At 62.9% G+C, this 20,290-nt stretch overlaps 2 protein-coding genes and 1 long non-coding RNA gene across 10 annotated transcripts; 2 read left to right on the top strand and 1 right to left on the bottom strand.

Moving 5' to 3' along the window:
* The first annotated feature begins 61 nt into the window (after positions 1–61).
* On the top strand, positions 62–955 carry LOC113601110 (uncharacterized). Its single transcript, XR_003422275.2, has 2 exons — positions 62–228; positions 455–955. It is a non-coding gene; the product is annotated as an uncharacterized LOC113601110 (long non-coding RNA).
* Position 956: 1 nt separating this feature from the next.
* Positions 957–9,138, bottom strand: TMEM129 (transmembrane protein 129, E3 ubiquitin ligase). Of its 3 annotated transcripts, none has more exons than XM_027064763.2 (4): positions 8,983–9,138; positions 3,534–4,008; positions 2,677–2,836; positions 957–2,547 (listed from the first exon to the last, which is right to left on the bottom strand). In XM_027064763.2, exons 1-4 carry the CDS (start codon positions 8,999–9,001, stop codon positions 2,299–2,301), a joined length of 903 nt encoding a protein of 300 aa, XP_026920564.1. In that variant the 5' UTR covers positions 9,002–9,138; the 3' UTR covers positions 957–2,298. The 3 variants fall into 3 exon arrangements, with proteins under 3 accessions (XP_026920564.1, XP_026920518.1, XP_026920614.1); XM_027064717.2 differs by lacking the exon at positions 8,983–9,138 and adding an exon at positions 6,215–6,568; XM_027064813.2 differs by lacking the exons at positions 957–2,547; positions 8,983–9,138 and adding an exon at positions 6,215–6,571 and having other exon boundaries at positions 2,677–2,906.
* TACC3 (transforming acidic coiled-coil containing protein 3) lies at positions 7,023–19,444 on the top strand. 6 transcript variants are annotated; one of them, XM_053217726.1, is made up of 16 exons: positions 7,023–7,171; positions 9,087–9,249; positions 9,407–9,549; positions 10,264–11,196; positions 12,187–12,262; positions 12,411–12,516; positions 14,185–14,237; positions 14,542–14,645; positions 14,849–15,047; positions 15,252–15,368; positions 15,991–16,067; positions 16,145–16,188; positions 16,708–16,868; positions 18,544–18,650; positions 18,785–18,905; positions 19,214–19,444. In XM_053217726.1, exons 1-16 carry the CDS (start codon positions 7,158–7,160, stop codon positions 19,277–19,279), a joined length of 2,484 nt encoding a protein of 827 aa, XP_053073701.1. In that variant the 5' UTR covers positions 7,023–7,157; the 3' UTR covers positions 19,280–19,444. The 6 variants fall into 6 exon arrangements, with proteins under 6 accessions (XP_053073701.1, XP_026920273.1, XP_026920257.1 ...); XM_027064472.2 differs by having other exon boundaries at positions 12,363–12,516; positions 14,960–15,047; XM_027064456.2 differs by having other exon boundaries at positions 12,363–12,516; positions 14,930–15,047.
* The last annotated feature ends 846 nt before the right edge of the window (positions 19,445–20,290 follow it).

Here is a 20,290-nt window from a genome sequence, read left to right as displayed (position 1 = left end):
CCCCCAACCGCCTTTATGCGCCGGCGGCCCCGCCCCTCCGAGCTCCCGCGCGCGCCGCGTCGGGCGAGACCATCGGGCCCGGGCGGGCGGGGGAGTCCAGACGGCAGAACCCGCTCCGCGGGCTGCCCGACCCTGGGCGGGGCGCCGCCGGCCCGCAGCCCCGCCGTTGCCTTCGGGGAGGCGGCGGACCGACGCCGTCCGAGTGGACGAGGAGAGGCCCGAAGAAAGGTTGCCCCCCTCCTAGAATTGGAGCGGCCGCGCCTCCGCGGGCGGGGGAAGGGGGTCTTGGCGGGAGATTGGGGCGAGCGCGCGACGCGGGCGCTCCCGGGGGGGAGGGGGTGCGGGCAGGCGGCGGGTCTCTGATTGGTCGGCCCCGCGGGGGCGGTCTCTGCGCTGGCGGGAAACGGGAACCCGGAAAGGGAGGCTGCGCTGACGCTGCGGTCTCGGCCCACAGCCGCCGCACCGGCCCGGGGCCGCTGGCCCCCGTCAGTCCTCCCCGCTGCGCAGTTTACTTCCGCCGCTTTCGGCGCCGCCTCCGGCTCTCTGACCCTCCCCCTCACCCCCCTCCGTGCTCCACGGGCCCTCCATGACCCCGACCCCTGCGCTTGGAGGCCTCACCCAGGACCCACGCCCTTGGGCCACCACAGCGTTCCCACGGGGGCCCCTACATCTAGAGTGCCTGCATGCTGACCCCAAGGGCCCTGGCCACAACCCCCTCCCCAGAACCGCAGGCCCAGAACTGCTGGGCCCACTCCCTTGGGAGCCCTGGAAACGGACTTCTTGAGACCCTGGCCTGCAACGGGAAAAACGGAGGGTAAGGTTCCTACAGCGCCTGCCTCCCTTCTCATTTTAAGCAAAAATGGGTACGTTGAAGTGGGCACAGTGCTGCTCCTTCTCAGCTGGCTTCTCCCGGTTACCAGTTCGAACATCCGGAAAAACAAAATACTCCATTTAAGTCGGTATGTTTTCAGACTATCATTTTATTAAATACCGTATCGCTTAGCTACAATACGTTTATCTTTATAAAACTAAGTAACTTTCTTTTGTAATAAAAATAACCTGACCTAGCCCTCCTTTGGCAGCACCGGAAACGGCTGGCTGAGGCTAGGCTTGTCCTCCCCTCTGATGGCCAGCCTTCATTTGCAGAGTACCCTGGGGGTCCACAAAACTGAGCCACCTCCACTGCCAAATCCCTGGGGTTCCGATGTGGCCTTGGGCAAGTCCAACGGCTGGGTCCATCACCGCTGCTTAAAACAGCCAGGCTTAGGGGGCTTAGGACTACGAATGTGAGGGCTCCAAGCAAGGACCCCCTCCGGCAACCACATCTGTCAGAGCTGGGCCCGGGACTGCCCTCTCAACTGTGCCACCAGGAATTGGGAAGAGGCACACATCCCTTTCTGACACAGGAGGACCCTACTGGCCGGCCCTGTGCTGTGTCCCAACAAGCTTGTTGCCTGGACGTAGGACGTCGCTGTGTGTGTCTTCAGCTCAGTGCCCCCTCTAACCAGGAGTCTGAAGCTTAGCCTTTCCCTGGACTCATGGGGGCAGCAGGAGGCGGGGAGGTGCATGCCTCTCCAAGAGATAGGCAACCCCACAAGCATGCAACTAAAGAGCGGGAGTTGAGAGAAGCCAGCCCCTCACCCAGCCTCTAACAGGAAGCCCAGGATCTCCCCCAGGCAGGGAGCAGGTAGGGGCCACCCCATCCAGGAACAGCCACCAGGAAGCCCCAGACAGTGCTCTCGCCCTGGACTTGCACCCCAGGCCTCTCCCTACACCGTCAGACTCTCCCCCAGATCATCAGAGCAGCCTGGTGGGGTGCGGAGGAGACACAACACCACAAGGCCAGCAGCCAGCTTGGAGATGGGAGCCCGGAGGACAGACTGCAACCAGTTTAGATAAACCTGGGTCTGGTACGTAACTAAGAGGCAAGTGTGCTGCATAAAATTAAGGCAAGTGGTTCAGGGTAGAGCCACAGGGGCAGACTCCCGGTCTCCCAGAAGACAGCTCAGGTGGCCTCAGAATGCTCCAGAAGCAGGCCCCACACCGCACCGAATTCTGTGTCCAGCACCTGTCCCACCTGGTGAAACAGGAAGCAAAGGAAGCAGAGGCACAGAAGCCCCATCCCACGGTCACTGCCAGAGCTGCAGCAGAAAACCTCCTTTTTAAACAAAAACCCTCCTCCTACGTCACGCCGGAAAAAGAACCCTTGGCTGACAACACAAACGGGCCTGCAGGCCTGGCTGCTCCTCACGGTGGCTGTGGGGTCCCCAAGGCCACTCCCTCGCCCAGCCGGCCGGCTCAGCGCACGGCGCACACATCCAGGATGCAGAAGCGAGCACGGCAGGTGGGGCAGGGCACGCGGCTAGCGAGCCAGGTGTCAGGGCGCTGCGGGTCCTGGCGGCTGGCGAACCACTTGCCCATGCAGGTGAGACACCACATGGGGCGACAGTAACACTGCTGGCACTCGCCCTCGTCCGCCTCCTGGCAGGTCTTCACCAGCTTCACGCTGGCACGCGTCTGCATGCAACCAATGCAGGCCTCCAACTCCTGTGGGCGGGCCCAGAGGGTCACCAGCAGTGTGGCCGCGCGGCCTTGTGGGGCCACCCCCCCCCCCCGACCCCCCGGCCCCGAGGGAGCATGGCCTGTGGGAGTCCACCTACCCCGCCTGGCCCTCACCTGGCTGCTGGGAACCGAGTAGGTCGGATTGACCTCCACCAGAGAAGCAAATGTCTCCAGGAACAGGTCGCCCAGGCTCTGACGGATGACCACGTTGGCTGCACTGCGGATGGGCGCGCGGAGTTTCTCACACAGCTCGCCATACTCCGTGGAGTTCAGCCTGCACAAGGTGGGGACTGCTGGGCTGGGGCCGTCGAACCAAGGCCCTTCTGCAGGGCGGGGCTTCGTTCCTAATGGGGATGCCAAGGCGCCTCTAGGGTGACAGGGCACCCACGACCTCCCAGAACGCCAGGGGGCTCAGACACAGCCCAGCTGCCTGATGAAGACCAGCCAGCAAAGACAGCCCTGAAGCCAGAGCCCACAAAACCAGCACCACCCACCTGCCCCAAAGGGATGCAGCCAAGGGCAAAGAGGGACCGGGGGGGGGGGGGGGGGGGGGTTGTAGCCGAAACACAGAACACCTGACCTTCAACGGGGTCAGGCCCAAAGTGGGTCCCGGGAGAGGGACAGCAGACTGGCTGCAGCCTGAATGGGATGGGAAGACCCCAGCTTGGGCCCCAGAGCCAAGGCAGCCACCAAGCCTTGGTCCTGTACCACCCCCAAATGTCCCCAGTGTGCTCCCCCGAAAAAAGCTGTGGAAGGCGGCTCAGAGTGCATGGAAAAAGCAGCAGAGAATACCTGGGAGCGCGAGGGGATGAGGCGCCCGGAGGGAGGGTCCCGCTGGAGCGGTGGCCAGAAGAGCCCGCTCTATCCGTCATGGCCTCCCAGAGAGGCGCGAGACTGGAACCTGGGCACCGGGCACCAGCCGCCTCTGGCTGCACCAGCCTCACTTTCACCCTAGCCACAGGCACACCTACCGGATGTCGAAGGCCTGCACAGCGGGGCTGGTGCTGGCCACGTGGATGGTAAGGAGCTGCACAGGCAGGTTGGAGTCTGGTGAGAGCTCGTGCTGCTGCGATTCTGTCACGGTCAGGTGCACATCCTGCTGCTGAGCCACGTGCACACGGTATGTGGTCACCTTCATCACCCACGTGTCCGTCACAATCACGCGAGCACCAGGTGCCCCTGTGGCAAACTTGTCAATCCGCCGGAACTCGGTGTTGACGGAGGAGGCGACGGCCCACCAGCCTGACTGCGGGAGGGCATAGAGGGCCAGGGTGCGGGCCAGTGGGTGGCAGGCCCACCGATCCCAGGACCAGTAGTAGATCAGGGTGCAGGCAACGGTGGGCAGGGTCACTGCCAGCAGGAGGAAGAGCCGCCAGGTCTCCGGGGCCTGGCTGGGGGAGTAGAGTTGCTTTTCTGAAGCTGCAAAGCACATGCCCACGTAGTACCCTACAAAGGATGGGGAGGGTCTCAGCAGAAATCGGGACTGCCAAGCCATTGTTCTCCCTTCCCAGTGCCCACCAAGGGCCACAGTGCTGTCCCTGTACCTCCGGGGGGAGGGTTGCTTCCCCTCATCCCCAGCCCCGGGCCTGGCCCTCTGCCCTGTCGGCTCCCACAGCCAGGCCATGGTACCCCAGGGCAGGCGAGCCTTACCTGCCTCCACGGCTGGCCCAGTTCAACCCTTGCCCATGACAACGGTAAAATAAACGAGGAAAAAACATTTTTAATTTACATCTTCAGGGGCGCCTGGGTGGCGCAGTCGGTTAAGCGTCCGACTTCAGCCAGGTCACGATCTCGTGGTCCGTGAGTTCGAGCCCCGCATCAGGCTCTGGGCTGATGGCTCAGAGCCTGGAGCCTGTTTCCGATTCTGTGTCTCCCTCTCTCTCTGCCCCTCCCCCGTTCATGCTCTGTCTCTCTCTGTCCCAAAAATAAATAAACGTTGAAAAAAAAAATTTTTAATTTACATCTTCAGTTTTACATAAGTAGTACACAATTACTGAAATAGGAAAAACTAAAAATGCCAAAACGGATACGAGAATTTTGTGTCCCCCCCCCCTAAGGCAGAGCTGCACACTGGCCCTCCCAGGGGTGGGACCTTGGCCTCTCAACCCCACCCCTTCTGAGGAGGCAAATAAATCACAGCGTGGCCCATCCCGGAGCACGGATGTCCTGTGCCAAACAGTAAGCAAAGAATAACGGCGCACAGCACAAAGTCGTGGGGACGCTCCAGGGCCCCTGCAGGCCAGATCCGGGCCAATGTGCATGTCAAAACAAAGTAAATAGTGAAGGGCTGTGTGGGCACGCTTAAGGTTCCAGAAATAATGGTAACCTGTTTGCTGTTGCTCAGGTTACTACATTTAAAGTAACTTACTAGGTAGCAGCAGGTAACACACAATAACGTTTCAAAGCTTTTCAAGACAAGTTCCTAAAAGACTCCAGGACTGGCCACAAGGCCAGGCTGCATCATCTCCTCCACCTGCATGAGTCACTCAGCTCCCCAAGTTCTGGTTTCTGTCCGTCTGCAGCATGGTGACGGCTCAGCTCCTCACAGGTTATAGGAAAGGTGTAGATAAAGGGACTCCAGAAAACTGTGGGGGTCCTTAGTTCCCGGGGCAGAAATCCAACCCACGACCCTCCCGGGAGCCCAAGTTCTGAACTGCACTTTCCTCATCTGAGGGGTACTAAGGGGGTACTGGGGTCTCAGGCTGGGAAAGCCATACAGTTACCCTGACAGCAGGTGGAGAGCCCAAGCTGGTCATGGAGACCACCAGCTCACCACGAAGACCCAGTCTCCATCCTGCCATGGGCTCCCCTCTGCTCACCTTCCCCATTAGGCAGGCAGCTCTCCTGTTCATGCCTGGCCTCAGCCCAGCCCCTTCCAGGTGGCTCTCCACACCTAGCCCAGGCTGCTGCGCCCTGCTGGCAGCTAGAAACTCCGGAGTCCACAGAGCCATAGACAGGGCCCCCTACCAGCCAGCCACCTGCCCTTCCAGACCTGCTTCTGCTCTGTATCCTCCAGACAACTCCCCCGCACACAGGTAGCAACCGGCTTTCCAGCCAATTCCCGGTGTCCGACCAGTTGGCAAACAAGCCTCGGAGAGGCCCGATAGCACCTGGATCACCGCCCAGCCCAACCCCTGGGCAACGTGTAAGCATCTTGCCCCCGCCCTTTGCACCTGTGACACCCCCATGGGGTTACCCATCTCTGCCTCCTTCTCACTTCCACCTTCCGTTGGAATCTCACCGCCTCACGTAATAGCTCACGACCTGCCCTGGCTGGGCGAAGCATCACTATGCTCCCCGCTAGTATTCTAAGCCTACACTTCCGCCACCTGCAAGCGACCAGCTGCCGCCAGCACCTTCCTCTCCACTCCTGGGAGCAGCGGACGCGAGAGGCCCGGCTCAGAGCGCACGGGGCGGCCGGCCCACAGCCTCGGCTCTCGGGGTCAGCCGTTTCTCCCCAGCTCGGGGCGACCGGGGATCCGCTCACTCTCCCCCGACTCTTCTCCACAGGGAGGTAATCCCGCGCGGCCCAGCCACCTCTGGGATCCCGGAACTCGGCCGCGAGCCCGAGGGGCCACTTCTGTCCACCAAGGGGGACACAGGTCGGCGCCCCGCCCCGGGGACTCTCTGGGGGAGGGTCCGGCCTGCTCACCGAGCGGCAGCAGCGAGTGGCACAGCAGCGTGGCGGACGTGCGGCGCAAGTGGTAGGATACAAAGGCGGCGTCCTCGCTGCCCAGCCAGCCCGACAGCAGGTTCTGCACCGTGAGCCCGGCTGAGTGGAACTCAGTGGGCGTGAACACGAAGCACACGGCGAACACCAGGTAGGCCAGCGTGAAGGTGACCTCCGGGCTGTCCATCGCGCTGTCGCGGCCGCCAAGAAGCCGTCAGGGAGAAAAGCCCGCAGCACCCGACGGGAAACAGACCCGACAGCTCCGAGCCGGTGGGCGCCGGCAGGTGGGCGCCGGCCGGCGCGGGGCGCTCTGGGAGATGGTGTCCCCGCCCGCGGGGCATTCTGGGCCATGGGTCCCCACCCACAGATCGGCGTGGGACGCTCTAGAAGACGTCACGTCGACGCGGGGCCCCCTGGGGCATGGAGTCCCGCCACCAGGTCTACCGCGGGGCACTCTGGGAAGTGGAGTTGCAGCGCCCCGCACAGCACAGCCCGAAGTCGCGAGTCCGCGACAGTCCTCGCGAGGGTTTGGCTCTATCCCGCCTTGGGGGCGGTGTTTCAGCTAGCCCCATTTTACAACTGGGGAAACTGCGGCTTGGGCCAATGGCTGTCATGCCCTGGCCTTTCCGCGGAACCCAATCGCGTCCGTAGCCGAACCCGAGATCCCCGGGCGACGGCGAGCCCAGGTCACCTCCCCGCCCGCCAGCAACCCTTCCCTTCCCCTCCGCAAGGTAGACGAGCCGCGATTCCGACGGCTTCCGGCGCCCAGCGTGCCCCGCCCCCGGAAGTGGAGCCGCCGGCGCCCCGTGCGTCCCGCCCCCGGCCGCGCGCTGATTGGCCGCGGGCGCCAACCGTCGGTATTTGAATCGGCGGCGGGCGGACGGTGTTCCGGACTCGGCGGCGCCTCCCGCTCCTTCGGCTTTGTATGGCCGCCGGCAGGTAGGCGGCGGCGGCGGCGGGGTCCTGGGCTTGGGGCTCCATCCCCGCCTCTTCCCCCGGTCCCGCGCCCCGGCTCCCGACTCCGCGACAGCAGGGCTACGCCCGCCCTTGACAGGACCTCCTCCCTCTCCGGCTTCTCCGGAGGCTCCCGTGTCCCCTGTCCACACGGCACCCCCTCACCCTTGAGCACAGCCCGCCGGCTTTTACGGCCGCCGTTGCAGGGGCACCTTCCTGCCGGGGCCCCTAGCAGCCCGCGTGTCCTGTTGGTCTCCGGTCACAGCCCGGGAGTGGAGCTGGCTGACTTCTTCCCCGCTTCCCGACGCCTGGTGGGCTCCTGCCTACTGGTGCCTCCCTGCTCCTTCGTCGCCCTCTGGGAGGTCCATGTGTCAGGGTCCTTCGCGGCCTGGTCCGCTGGCCTCCCCTCCCATCACCCCCTGACCTCGTCCAGCCTCAAATACCACCGGTAGGCGTGCCTTGCAAATGTGCACCTCCCACCCTTAACACCACCGGCTCGCCGCGTGGTGTCCGAAACTGGGCTCCTAATCTCCGGCCCTTCCCGGCTCTGCGGGGCAGCTTCATGCTGCTTTCTCCACACCCCACCTGGGAGCCATGGCTGACTCCAGCTGCACCTGCCGCAGAAACCTAGGCTCCAGCCCTCCCGGTATTGCCGATTCTCCCCACCTGCTCCACGCAGCTCCGCCCCCCCCCCCCCCCCCCCCGTTTCCTGCCCCGCACTTCTGCTCACAAGGCCGCCTGGGCTGGCGGCCTCTGCTCCTGGCGGCCTCTGCTCCCGGCCGCCATCGTCAGCGGAAGCCAAACCCGACAGGCCCCGCCAAGGTCTCGCCACCTTCCTCAGGGGAGAGAATGCCAGAAAGGTGTCCTCTAGACCCTTCCCTCATTCACCCCACAGCCATCCTGCCCCCTTCTTGCTTTCCCCAGTTGTTCCCCAAAAACCTGAGTCGTCCTTGCCTCCTGTTTCTCTCCCACTCCCAAGTGCCTCGTGGGCCTGCTGGCCAAGCCAGAGCCTATCATTCCACCCCTGACCGTCTGCAGGAGCTTCTGACCCCACGCTTCCCTCCTGCCCATTCCCCAACCTCCACACACACGGCCCCATCCCCACATCTTCCAGGGCATCTTGTTACCCTGACCCCGCCTCTTTCCAGGCCACCTCTGCTCCCTCTGTTCCAGCCACCCTGGCCTTGCTCTTCAAGCTGCAGCCTCCAGCAAAACACCTGTGATGTTCCCTTGGCTAGGTTCTCCTGTGACTCCTGGGTTGGGAGTGTGATGCTGGTAACCATCATGAGGACCCTGGGAGGGCGGAGGGGGACTGTTCTAGAGCCCCCTGGGCCTCAGTGGAGGTCCCTGGTGCATGTCTCTAGACTCCCAAGTCTCAATGTAGAAGCTCCTCAACCCCTACCAAGTAATTCTTCACCTTGCTGGTCGCTGCCTCGTCCCGCTCTTCCTCTGGGCCTTGGCCCTGGTGTACCCCCAATTCCCAGCCTGTGGTGGAAGAGAAGTCACAGCACCCCTCTGCTTTCCTGTTTTCTGCTAGCTTGGCAGCCTTCTCCAGCTGTGCTGCGGCCTCGGTGCCTTCAGCAGAGGCCTGAGGGGAGACCCAGGTTTCTGAGAGGCCAGCACACCCGTCTTCTGACTTTTACCCACAAAACCCAAGTTGTTTTGAAAACCCGACTCTTCCTCTTTGCGCTGCAGGCCGAAGGTCCTTCTAGCTCTTTGTCTTGGGAGGCGGCAGGTCCCCTGACGCAGTACAAGGACTGCCTGGCAGAAGATGTGCTGCCTGAGATGTGACCCACCTGCGCAGGAAGGGGACATCTGCCTTGCAGGGCTAGCTCGTTGTCGTGTCTTTTCATCCGGACTACACAGCCCTCACGCTGACACGCACTGTTTGCTTTTCCAGGATGAGTCTGCAGATCTGCAACGATGAAAACGTCACTGGTGACAAAAGTGCAGAAAACTGTGAGTTCCTGTTTTCGCCACCAGAACCTACCGGAAGATTATCTGTGCTTCGTCTGTCCCAGAAAGAAAATGTGCCACCCAAGAGCGTAGTCAAAGCTACGAAAGTAAGCACGTTTTGCCTGCGTCACATCTACCGCGTGTCACATGTCAGGCCACCCTGGGACTCGTTCTCCTGGGCACGTCAGGGTGGGCGGGGGGGGGCACTGCCGGCAGAGTGGTGAAGACGCCAGCTGTTGAACGGGTCTCCTCCTTCCCCAACAGGTGACTTTTCAGACTCCTCTGCGAGACCCACAGACGCACCGCATCTTGAGTCCTGGCGTGAGCAGCAAGCCCGAGGCTCCTTTTGCTCTGGAGGACACTGTTGGGCTGGAAAATTCTCACCAAAACTGGGCCCAGAAACAGAAGTAAGTGTCGGTGCTGCTTGGCGTGCTGCCGTTTGCAACCACTCCAGCAGATGCGGCAGGAAAATTCTGTCTGGTCGAGTTCCTCCTGGTTTCCTCTCTAAGCGTGTGCAGTGCGGTGCCCAGCGCGCTCGCGTCGGGAGTCATTTGTTAGTAGAAAAGCAGACAATGAAACGCTTAGGATAAGGTTAAGTTTCGTGTCTGCTCCCTTCCTGTGCCTTCGCCAGCAAATCGGCCTGGGCTTTTCTTTCATGAAAGGTCTGATCGCATCTTTAAGGAAGGACACTCTGGCTTCTTCCTGGTTTCACACCCCCCTGGTCACCTCTCTGCTTGCACGCCCGCTTGGACACTCTTGCTGTCAAACCCTGCCGTGTCTGCGGGCAGAGTTCTCGACCTTGCCTTTCTCTGCGGTGAAAAACCTTGATCCACCTGTGCCCTGTCCCTGACTATGTAGCTAGTGGGTCCCGGCTGAACAGGGAAGATAGGCTAGCACAGAAAACCTTAACTGTGGCTATTCGTTTGTCTACGTCTCTCAGAAACCCATGTGACCTAGTTGGCCCGGCAGTGTTGACTTATGAGGAAACGCTTGAGAAAGTTAATCCCAGGAAGAAGATCGACTAAACATTCTTTTCTTGTCTTTAGCTCATGTTTTCTTACTAAAATCTAGTGACAAAGCTCACAGGTTCCTTAGCGTTAACTAAGTTCGTTTCTAAAAAGCCAACAGTTCACCAAGGAAGTTGACACCAAAACGACCGATGGAATTGTCCAGAAACCATTGATGGGCAATGCCAGCCTGCCTCCAGGGGATGTGAGACCAGCCTCTGAAGATAGGCCGTATTCCAGTGGACCCACCTCTGCTCCCCTGGCCAGCCTGGGTCCCTCAAGCTCTCCCCAGATGCCAGAAAGTCTTGAAAATCAAGTGGCATCTCTAGGACAAACGCCTAGGAGCCCTGAGCAAGCCTTGGAGGAAAATGCTTGTTCTTGTTTCTTCGAGAAAAGTATTATATCCACCTCAGAAATCCTAAAAGACCCTTCCCAGATGGGTCTCCAGGACAGAAGGGAAGGTCCTCGTGGGGCTGCCAGAGAAAGTTCCAGCCAGGTCCCTGCTTCCTCAGCTGGGGCTACTTTGCCCCCAGCTACTCTCCTCAAAGGAGCAGGTGGAGAAGGGCCCCTCGAAGACCTGCCTGGCGAGGCCCCCGCTGGCCCTGAAGACACTTTTGGTCCTGGGAACACCATCCTGGATGGCCCCCTGAACGCTGGAGGGGCCACATCCCCAAGTCCTCAGAAGGAAGAAGCCGACGGCCAGCAGGCTGCCTCTTGGAGGCGCGGGCCCACAGGGCTAGAATTTGATTTGTCTGCCAATGCCGTCAGCAGAGGGAAAGCAGGGAAGGGACCCAGCCTTAAACCTCCCTCTAGGATACCAGAGCCGAGGCAGGAAAAGGCACCCGAGGAGGCAGGTGAGGGGCCCGTTCCCCTCCCCCGGGGGTCTTACGACCTGGATTGGAGCAAGCTGGATGACCCGAACTTTAACCCATTTGAAAGTGGAGGAGAGACCCTACCCCCAGAGTGCCCCCAGAGCAGGCCCGCAGGGACTGTGACCAAGCAGCCGCAGGCCGGCCTGGAGGCCACAGGGCACTGCCCCCTGAGCCAGTGAGTACTTGGTGGTGGTGGCGGTGGGGTGGCTGGTCACTCAGCACACCAGAGGACCCCAGGCCAGAGATGCCACTTACACGTGCCCCCGAGGAGGGGCCTTGGAGCATACATAGGCTGCATAAGGCAGCTGCCGGTCGTGGGTCCTGAGACTGAGGAGGGGGCTCACGGCCACCTTAGACGGCTGGTGAAAGATCACAGAGGGGAGTGCACAGCGGTGCCCCGTTCCGTCCACTCCACAGGGGTGTGGGCAGCTCTTGTGCTACTTTTTTGTTTTTTCAATTTTTTTTTTTTTTTTTTTTTTTTTAAATTTTAGAGCGTGTGCACAGGCAGAGGAGGAGAGGGGCAGAGAGAAACTCTTAAGTAGGCATCACACTCAGGGCAGAGCCCAATGGAAGTCAAGAGTCAGATGTTCGACTGACAAAGCCAACCAGGCACTTTTTTTCCCCCCCAGTCTTTGTGCTTTCTTAAGAGCATTATCTGTAATGAACCTGGAAACCTAGAAAGATTTCTAGCAAGTTCTGTCTACTTCCAAAGCCGGTGGAGTGGCCATCCACACTTGGGGTGGTGTTTCATGCTCTCTCGCACTCTCTGGGGACGGCTGCTGAGTGGCCACCAAGTGCTGGGTCCCCGAGAGAAGCTTAGCTGGTGCCCGGCCCCCACACTTGTACACACGGCCTTGGTGGGCATCCGGGGACTGCCCCTCTGGCACGTGCACCCTACCTGCCCGGTATTGGAACCACACCGGGAGGGCCTCCCGGCCCCAGCACCCACTTCCCCTCCCTCCAGTGTGTTTTGCCAGTTTCCTAGTGAAAAATGAAGGCTTGGGGTTTGCTTTTTGAGTTGAAACAGCCCTGGAGCTCCTGGCCCGGGTGTCCTTTGAGGTTTGTGGTTCTTGTGCAGTTGAGGTGGGCCGGGCTGCAGGCCTCACCCCTGCACCTGGCTGGTGGGGGGACAGGGGTGCAAGCCCGGCTGACCCCATCTCTTCAGGCAGGTGCCTTCGGCCTCAGCAGATGACATACCCGTGACGCAGACCACGGCAGGGACCTCAGGCGCAGGGGGCGAGGTAGGGCCGCGTGCACGTGTGTGCTGTCATCACGTTCATACGGGGGCCGGGTGGGACACAGTGCCCAGACAAGACTGGGTGATGCAGGGGTCCCGTGCAGGACCTTCGGCTGCCCCAGGGTGCCCCCACGGAGCCATCCTCCTTCCAGGAGGGAGCCGCGGGCCGTGCCAGTGCGTCAGCGCCGCCCCCTCCTCCGCACGGGCCGGAGCCCCCCTCGGACCTGGATGAGGAGCACTTCCGAGACCCCGCTGAGGGTACGTACGTTGTCCCTGGTCACTGGTCTGTCCCTGCTGGTGGCCTGCCGTTCCGTCCGTGCCTGTACCTGGCGGCGGCTTCCCAGCAGCTCTCTTTCTGGGCTTTAAGTGATCCACGCAGGGGCTTCGGGTTGGGCAGAAGGTGGTCATTCTCGGGGCACAGCCGCAAACCCAAAGGACTTCTAGGAACGGAGGTCGGAGGCTCAAGGGAGTAGACGGGAGTCACGCAGGAGGTTCTGTGCAGATTCACAGGGTTGCAGAGTTGCTGTTAGGACAGAGCACCCAGGCTGATGTACCGGAAGCTCTGAAGCTTCAACACGGGTGGGATCGAGTTGCCCTAGTAGACGTTGACACAACCTGCTGGGGTCTCCATTTCGGTTGCTTAACCTCCGGGCAGAGGGAAGACTGGCAGTGGCACGTAGGGCTCGTCTGTGACAGGATGATCGAGGGTCCTCACTGTACGGGGGTCCCGAAACCGCGGACAGGCTCGGCTAGGACAGGCCCGCGTCCCCACAGGGACCCTGGAGTCCCGTGACGCGGGGTCTTGTGTCTGGTTCCTTTCACCGAACGTGACGTTCTCAAGGTTCATCCATGTTGTAGTGGGTGTCAGCGCGCCCTTGTCACGGCCGAGATCGTTCCACTGTGTGGATGGACCACACTTGCAAAGCACTCAACGGCCGGTGGCCGCGTGGGCCGTTTGCTCTGGACGGCTGGTAGAAGGCTGCCGCGAACATCCGTGTACACGGATTCGTGTGGACGTCAGCTTTCCGCCTCTCTTGGGCGTAAACCTGGAAGGGGTCCGGGTCCGGGGTCGCGGTGTGTGAAAGTGCCGGGGCCACCGCCGGGTGGCTTTCCAGAGGGGCGGCACCATTTGGCGACCGTACAGCCGCGGTGTTTGGGGGTCCTCGTCAGCACCTGCGCGTCTCGGACTTCGATGCCCACCGTCCAGGGGGCGGTGAGGCGCCACCTCGGCGCCTCCCTGGGGACCAGCATCTCTTCACGTCCCCTCACAGGTTTTGTGGAAGGCCTGCTGGGTACTCTGTTGTCTTCCTGGAGTGTTCCTCTTTGTTACCCAGTCAGGGTTTCAAACCTGTCCCCGCTAAGCGTTTCCTGTGAGATCTAGGGCTTGGAGAATGTTCTTTCCGGGGGTTGTCCTTTCTTTCTCAGTCCTTTGAAGCACAAACGTTGACCTGGAAGTCTGATCTACCTGTTTTTTCTTTTGCTATTGGTGCTTTTGGCCTGAGGTCTGGGAAACCATGGTCAAATCCAACATTGTGAGGATTTGCCCACCGGCTTCCTAAGGCTTTCGCGTTGTTCTGTTTGGGTTTTCGATTCATGTGGGTTAATCCGCGTGGTGTGAGGCGCCCTTAGGCTCTTTAAGGACGGGGGATGTCCTCAGGAACTCCAGGAGTCTGGACAATGGTTCTAGAGAGCAGTTCCCGACTTGGGCGGTCCGGTCCCTTGGGAACCCCGGGTTGTCCCGCCTGGAGAGCTGCCACTCTGCTCCCTGCGGCACACAGGACAGCCCCACGGCGTGACGTGGCCCCAAGCGCCGTTAGAGGCCAGGAACCCCGCTTCAACGTGAAGGGTGGTCACTCCCGGCCGCAGGGGTGGCGGGGGAGGGTCACGGCCCGGGCCGGCCCGCCCCGCCGACGCGCCGCCTCTCAGTTCTAGGCACGGGGGCCGACGTGGACTATCTGGAGCAGTTCGGGAGTTCCTCGGTGAGTCCCCGGCGCCGCCCCGGCAGCCTCTCCCCAAGCGCGGCTCTCCCAGAGCGGCCCTGTGCCACTGTCGCACCCCCGAGGTCACGCGGGTCCTTGTGCTCGAGCACCGGCGGCCTCCGCACCTTCCCGGGATGCGGGACCGGTGTTGTGACGGCCGCGCGGGTCTCCCGGTGGCCCCTCGGGGCCCCGTCTCGGGCCCCGGTGTGGATGTGAACTCCGCCCGGGAGGTGGCGGCTCCTGGTGTGCTGCGGTCCCCCTGTCGGGGACCTCTGCGACCCCGCTGACGTGCCCGTCCCTTCAGTTTAAGGAGTCAGCCCTGAGGAAACAGTCCCTGTACCTCAAGTTTGACCCGCTCCTGAAGGACAGCCCTCAGAGACCGGTGCCCGCGGCCCCGGACGCCAGCAGGTAGCCCCCGCCCCCCACCATGGCCGTGGGCTCCGAGCAGCAGGGGAGGTTTCCGGACGGAGTGGGGACACTGTGGCTCGGCCTCGGGAGCCGCCAGGTGCGGGCGGGACGGCGGGGGGGCCTTGCTCATGAGGCTCTGTGGGCGCTCGGGCGCCCTCCCCGTCCCGTGTCTGTGCGGTGCCCGCGTCCCCGTGCCCGTCAAGAGGCCGAGCCCGAGCACTTGCAACAGGCCGTGCGACCCACGAACCCGAGGACGGTTCTTCTCTGGGCTTGGGGGGAAACAGGTGCGATTACCTTCCCTTGTGGGGTCTCAGCACACAGGACGTGGCTGCGCCGTCCTCGGGAAGCCTGCCCGAGGCGAAGCTGCTGGACCTGGACTTCCTAGGAGCCCCGGGCGCTGCCGTAAGTGACGCACGAATGCATCTTGTCGAGGGCCTGACTTCATGCTGGGCAGGTGGGGAGGGGGCGGTGAGGGCCCCTTGGTCGCCGTGCGGCACCAGAGGCCCCCGGCCTCTGCGGGCCTCTCCCCCGATGGCAGGGTAGAGCTGGAGGTGCGTGTCGGAGCATGTGGCCCAGCTGATGTGTCCCCTCTCCCCACCCCCGCAGGTGTTGGACGCCCCTCCGTGCATCTTCGGGCCTGGGGGTCCCCTGCTGCCCACGGGCCCCATCGTGGGCTCCATCGTGGAGGTGCCACAGTATAGCCAGAAGGACATGGACGCAGCGGTGAGGACGTGGCGTGGGGCGGCCGGCTCCCCTCGTGCGGCTGCAGGGAGGGTCGTGGGTGTCGGCTTGCTGGGGCTCCCGTGTTCCCACCCGGCATCTCACAGAGCACCTGTTTGCACACGGAGGGTCTCGGGTGTCCTCCGAGGGCACTGCTTTGAGCCACCCCAGGGGTCGTAAAGCAGGACCGCTGGACCTTGAGCCCCCGAGTCCCCTCGCTGCCCCCACCGTCCCCTGGGCAGTGTTTAGCCAGGCCTCTGCTGGGAGGCCTGCGTGCGGGGCCCAGATGGGGACATCATCTGCCAGCAGCAGCGTCCTGTCCAGTCCTCTGGCCCCCTGGCCCCCTGGCCCTGCTCGGAACTGGCCCCATCCCTTCTGCTGGCTGCTCTCTCAGTCTCGCCTATAGTGGGAGGCATCCCCCACAAACAGGCATACTTCCCGGGGGCCGCGGGGACCCCTGCTATGTGCCTGCCCACCAAGGGGGACCCACCCGTCTCTGACAGACGATGCCCCCAGGGGACTTGTGCTCTCCCTGGGTACCAGCTGGCCTCGCCCCTGCAGTGCTCTCCACCGCCCATCCCCCCTCACCCCTCACCCCTCACCACCTGCCGTGTGGTCTGTGCAGGTGGAAGCCACACGACAGGAGAACGTGCTGCTCAGGAGCAGGTGTGAGACGCTCCACGCGAAAAACCTGGAAATGGGGTAAGGCCCGTGGCCGGCTCCGCGCAGCTCAGGGTACCCACTGCGGGCCGCCACAGGCACGTCTGTTCTCCCCGCAGGAAGATAATGGACGGGTTCGAGGGGATCGTGTACCAGGCGATGGGTGAGTGCTGGCACCTTGCAGCCCCGGCGGTACCGCGGGCCTGGTGCTGGTCAGCCCCAAAACGGGCCAGACCCTGGGCAGGTACCTGGGGCCCCTGCAGGCATCAGGGCAGCACGCCGCCCTGGGCGCTGTCTCTGCGGTCTGCCCCTGCACCCCCAGGGGGCTGTGTGTCAGGCGGGGCTCGGAGGGGGCACCAGTCTTCACCCGGGGCAAGTCTTGAGCCCCGTGGAGCTCCCCCCCCGCCCTCCCCGGCAGTGGGGACAGACCGGTGGCTGCAGGCTCCGTGGGGCCCTAGGTTCCTGTCGCCTGACCCTGGGCACTTGTGCCCCCCCCCCCCCCAGGCCCTGCTCTGGAAGGTCACCCCAGAGAGGGGCCCCGTCGCCCAGTCACTAGCAGGACCATGCGGGACCATGGGTGGGGTCGCCCGCCTCTCCACCCCTCCACCCCTCCACCCCTCCACCCCTGCTCGCCCTCGCCTGTGCTCCTCTGATCCCCAGTGCCCCTTCCTCTTTTCTCAAGAGGAGGCTCAGAAACAGAAGGAACTCGCAAAAGCTGAGATCGAGAAGATTCTGAAGGAGAAAGAGCAGCTGACTGCAGACCTGAGCTCCATGGAAAAGTCTTTCTCTGACCTGTTCAAGCGGTTCGAGAAACAGAAGGAGGTGATCGAGGGGTACCGCACGGTAGGTGGCGGCGAGCGGGCATGTGCCTGTCCTCCCCCACAGGGTCCCTGGGGGGCTGTGGTCAGCCCCCGACCAGGCCTGTCCTGGGTCCTGACCTTGTCCAGGAAGCTGCAGTCTCTCCACAAAGATCACTCAGCTGGGCGCCGGGCTGTGTCTTTCCTCGCCGGTGGGCCCAGGTGGGGGAGTCCACCGTGTGCCTAGGGACGTGCGGGCACGTGAGCAGGGGCGCCGAGGGGCCCAGACTGGAGGCAGAGCCCCATGGGCCCCAAGGAGTAGGCGGCTGCCTTCTGGAGGAGGGCCTGGCCCATTGGGCACGGTGGGCCTGCAGGAGGGCAGAGGGAGGCCCCCGCGTGGTAGAGGGACGGCCCGGTGACTGCGAGATGCTGGGACCGGCCTGTGCCGGGGGCGGGAGCGGTAGCCTGAGGCCCCTGAGGAGGGCCGGACGGGGCCTGGAAGGTGCCACCTGCCGGGCAGGAGGGAGCCAGCCGCACAGAGAGCTGAAAGGCAGGGCCTGTTGCCGTGAGGAGCGGGGACTTGAAGGGCCCTAGAGGACGGGGACCAGGCCGAGCTCGCGCTGTCTCACCATGACTCTGGGGCAGCTGGTGGTGTTTCTGCTGTGCAGAAGAAAGTCCTTAAAGCTCGAAACTCCTTGAAAGATAGCTGACTAGATAGTTAGCACAGGAGACTGGAAACACCTGAGCCAGGGTCACAGTCCATAGAAACAGACCCACAAGGTGGCAGGTGAGGGACCCGGGTGGGGTGTGCCTGCACCTCTCAGCTGTGGTGGGGGAAGCCACCCGGCCGGTACCCCCACCCCCCCAGCTGCCTCCTCCCCTCCAGGCCTGTCCACCCCCGCACTGCCCTCAGGTAGGCACTGCCACAGGCCGACGGCGCCTGATCCCCATAGTTACGAGCGTCCTTGCAGCAGAGGCCTCGGGAAAGGACCAGGTGGAGGTTCGGGCCCAGGACTAAGGCAGAGCATGACTTGGGGGACACGGCTGAGCCCGGCTGCCGTGACGCACCAGCACAGGGGGTGCGGGGGCCTGACTGCAGCCCCCAGGGCGGGGGGCTGGGGGGAGGGGGAAAGGCAGCCTGACGCAGGGGGGGACCCGAGAGCTGTCGGGCCATACGCCTTGCGTGGAGGGAGCCGGCAGAGAACTTTCTACGACCGGGAGACGGTTTAGGAGCTAACGCTGTTCTTAAACATGGGGCCAGGGGACGGCGTGGGACCCCGGGGGCATGGGGCCTCAGCCTCTAGCCTTCCCCCTGACCGTACCCCTGGCCACACCCCTGCTCCTCATCTGTGGGTTCTGTCGTTGCCTGAAACCAGGCAGAAGACTGGCCGCACGGCTGTCCCCACGCGGCCCTTCGGTAGACAGCCCTGTCCGCGTGTCCTGGTGTCCGCCCGTGGTCAGCGGAGAGACAGGGCCGTACCCGTGGGCTCTGCGCGCCGGGCAGGCTGAGGGGGGTGGGTAGGGGGGCCGTGGGCGGCCACGGAAGCCGGGAGGGGAGGCCTGCTGCTGTGTCCACGCAGCCTGCCTTGTCAGAGCTATTGTGTTAACACCCCAGAGCCCCTTGGTCGTGGGCGCATCCACACCTGACCCGGGATCCCCCAAAAGCCAGGCCTGACGGGCTCCAACAGAGTTAGCGGTTCGCGTCTGCTCATTCTTTCAAGAACGAAGAGTCGCTGAAGAGATGTGTGGAGGATTACATAGCGAGAATTGAAAAGGAGGCCCAGCGGTACCAGGCCCTGAAGGCCCACGCGGAGGAGAAACTCCAGCGGTGAGTGGTGGCGGGAGGGGCCCAGCGGGGCTGGGAATGGGTGGAGAAAAGTCCGGCCAGCCTGGGGAGGGAGACCCTCCAGCTCCCCCGGACCCCGGTCCTCGACCATCTCACCCCGCCCTCTGCGTCTCCAGCGCCAATGAGGAGATCGCCCAGGTGCGCAGCAAGGCCCAGGCGGAGGCCTTGGCCTTCCAGGCCAGCCTGAGGAAGGAGCAGACGCGCGTCCAGTCACTGGAGAAGACGGTTGAGCAGAAGGCGAGCCCCCGGGGCCCCGGCCCCTGGGTGGGACATGAAGGGAGGGACCCTCCTGGCTTGGGGACCTGCCCCGTAGCAGGGGCTGGTCGCCAGTCCCTTCTAGCACTGGGCCTTCTAGTTCTAGGCCCCGTGGTCTACTCCCGGGAATCGTGTAGAACCCAGGGATCCGGTCCGGCCGGCTTGGGCAGTGGCAGTGGAGCACGTGACTCTTGATCTTGGGTCGCGAGCTCAAGCTCTACGTTAGATGTGGACACTAAAATCTTTATATTAAAAAAGTCAAACCCCTGTTTATTTGTTTTTTCCTTCAGACTAAGGAAAACGAGGAACTGACCCGAATCTGTGATGACCTCATTTCCAAGATGGAGAAGATCTGACCAGGAGGCCCCTTCCCAGCACCCCTGCCCCGTCTGTCTGTCTGTCTGTCTGTCTGTCTGTCTGTCTGTGGAAGGTGTCGTGTTCTTTCTTTTTTCTTAACTTCAGCTCATTTTTAAATTAGATTGCTTTAACAAGAAGACTAATAAAGTTTCCCTTCAGTTCAAGTGTTGGAGTTGCTCTGGTTTTGATGACATTGCAGGTTTCTGGCTTCGGCTGGAGGCTGACCCCACCCCACACTGCCGCCCCCGCGACCCTGCCTTCTCCTCCACGTGGCCACTCGGTTCCCATGGTCCCCACAGGGGACTGAGTGTCCACCTCGCGACCACAGGTCAGAACCCAAACGGAGGAAGGTTCTCATGTGGAAAAGCAAACTGTCAACAGCCTGGGTGACGGTCAGCCTGCGTCCCTTGCGAGACTGCTGTCCCTGCGGATGGAACTCTGGCCAGGGGTCACGGGCACTCTAGTGCAGTTGACAGACAGCTGCTAGAAGGCAGGTTTCCTGGGCCGGAGCCCATGGCCCCCGTGGGCCGGTTCTGCGAGCGCCACCTCCTGGACCCCACCCCCACCCCCTGCCCCCAGAGCAGACCTTTGTAACTGGCGAAGCCACGGTGTCCGAGTCCCTCACCCCTCCGGCCCCCAGGCTGTCCCAGGGGATGGGCCCGCTGGACCCTCGGACATTGGCCTGAGCCCGGACCTTCCCCGCATCCTTCCCCTACCTGCTCGCTGACCACATGGTAACGGGATGGGCCCGAGAGGGGGGTTCTCGGGGTGGGACACAGAGTGGGGCTCAAAGCAGCCCCCAGGAGCCTTTCTGAACCGGGCGGCAGCCGGGCCTGCAGGGGCATCAGGGGACCCCGGCCCCTGGACGTCGACGGGCAGAGAGCTGGCCAGACACCGGTCTCCAGGGCTGCTGATCCGTGACTTGAGTGCCCCGGAGCCGTGTCCCTAACACCGCGATCCCCACAACCAGCCGGCGGCACAACGCCTCCTTAGCACCTGACTTGGTGGGT

The sequence above is a fragment of the Acinonyx jubatus genome, chromosome B1, assembly GCF_027475565.1.
Source record: "Acinonyx jubatus isolate Ajub_Pintada_27869175 chromosome B1, VMU_Ajub_asm_v1.0, whole genome shotgun sequence".
Taxonomy (NCBI): Eukaryota; Metazoa; Chordata; class Mammalia; order Carnivora; family Felidae; genus Acinonyx; species Acinonyx jubatus.
Note: the sequence above shows the minus strand (reverse complement) of the source record. Positions and strands in the feature narration are given on the sequence as shown.

Bases quoted from the DNA above. Each gene is read 5' to 3' on its own strand.
- TACC3 (XM_053217725.1), top strand. The intron at 14,646-14,848 runs GTAGCCCCCGCC...GTGCCCGTCAAG, and splicing joins GCGGCCCCGGACGCCAGCAG to AGGCCGAGCCCGAGCACTTG. The intron at 16,869-18,543 runs GTAGGTGGCGGC...CATTCTTTCAAG, and splicing joins TGATCGAGGGGTACCGCACG to AACGAAGAGTCGCTGAAGAG.
- TMEM129 (XM_027064717.2), bottom strand. From the start codon at position 6,419: ATGGACAGCCCGGAGGTCACCTTCACGCTGGCCTACCTGGTGTTCGCC. The intron at 4,009-6,214 runs GTGAGCAGGCCG...CATCCTTTGTAG, and splicing joins CCACTCGCTGCTGCCGCTCG to GGTACTACGTGGGCATGTGC. The intron at 2,548-2,676 runs GTGAGGGCCAGG...GCCCGCCCACAG, and splicing joins ACTCGGTTCCCAGCAGCCAG to GAGTTGGAGGCCTGCATTGG.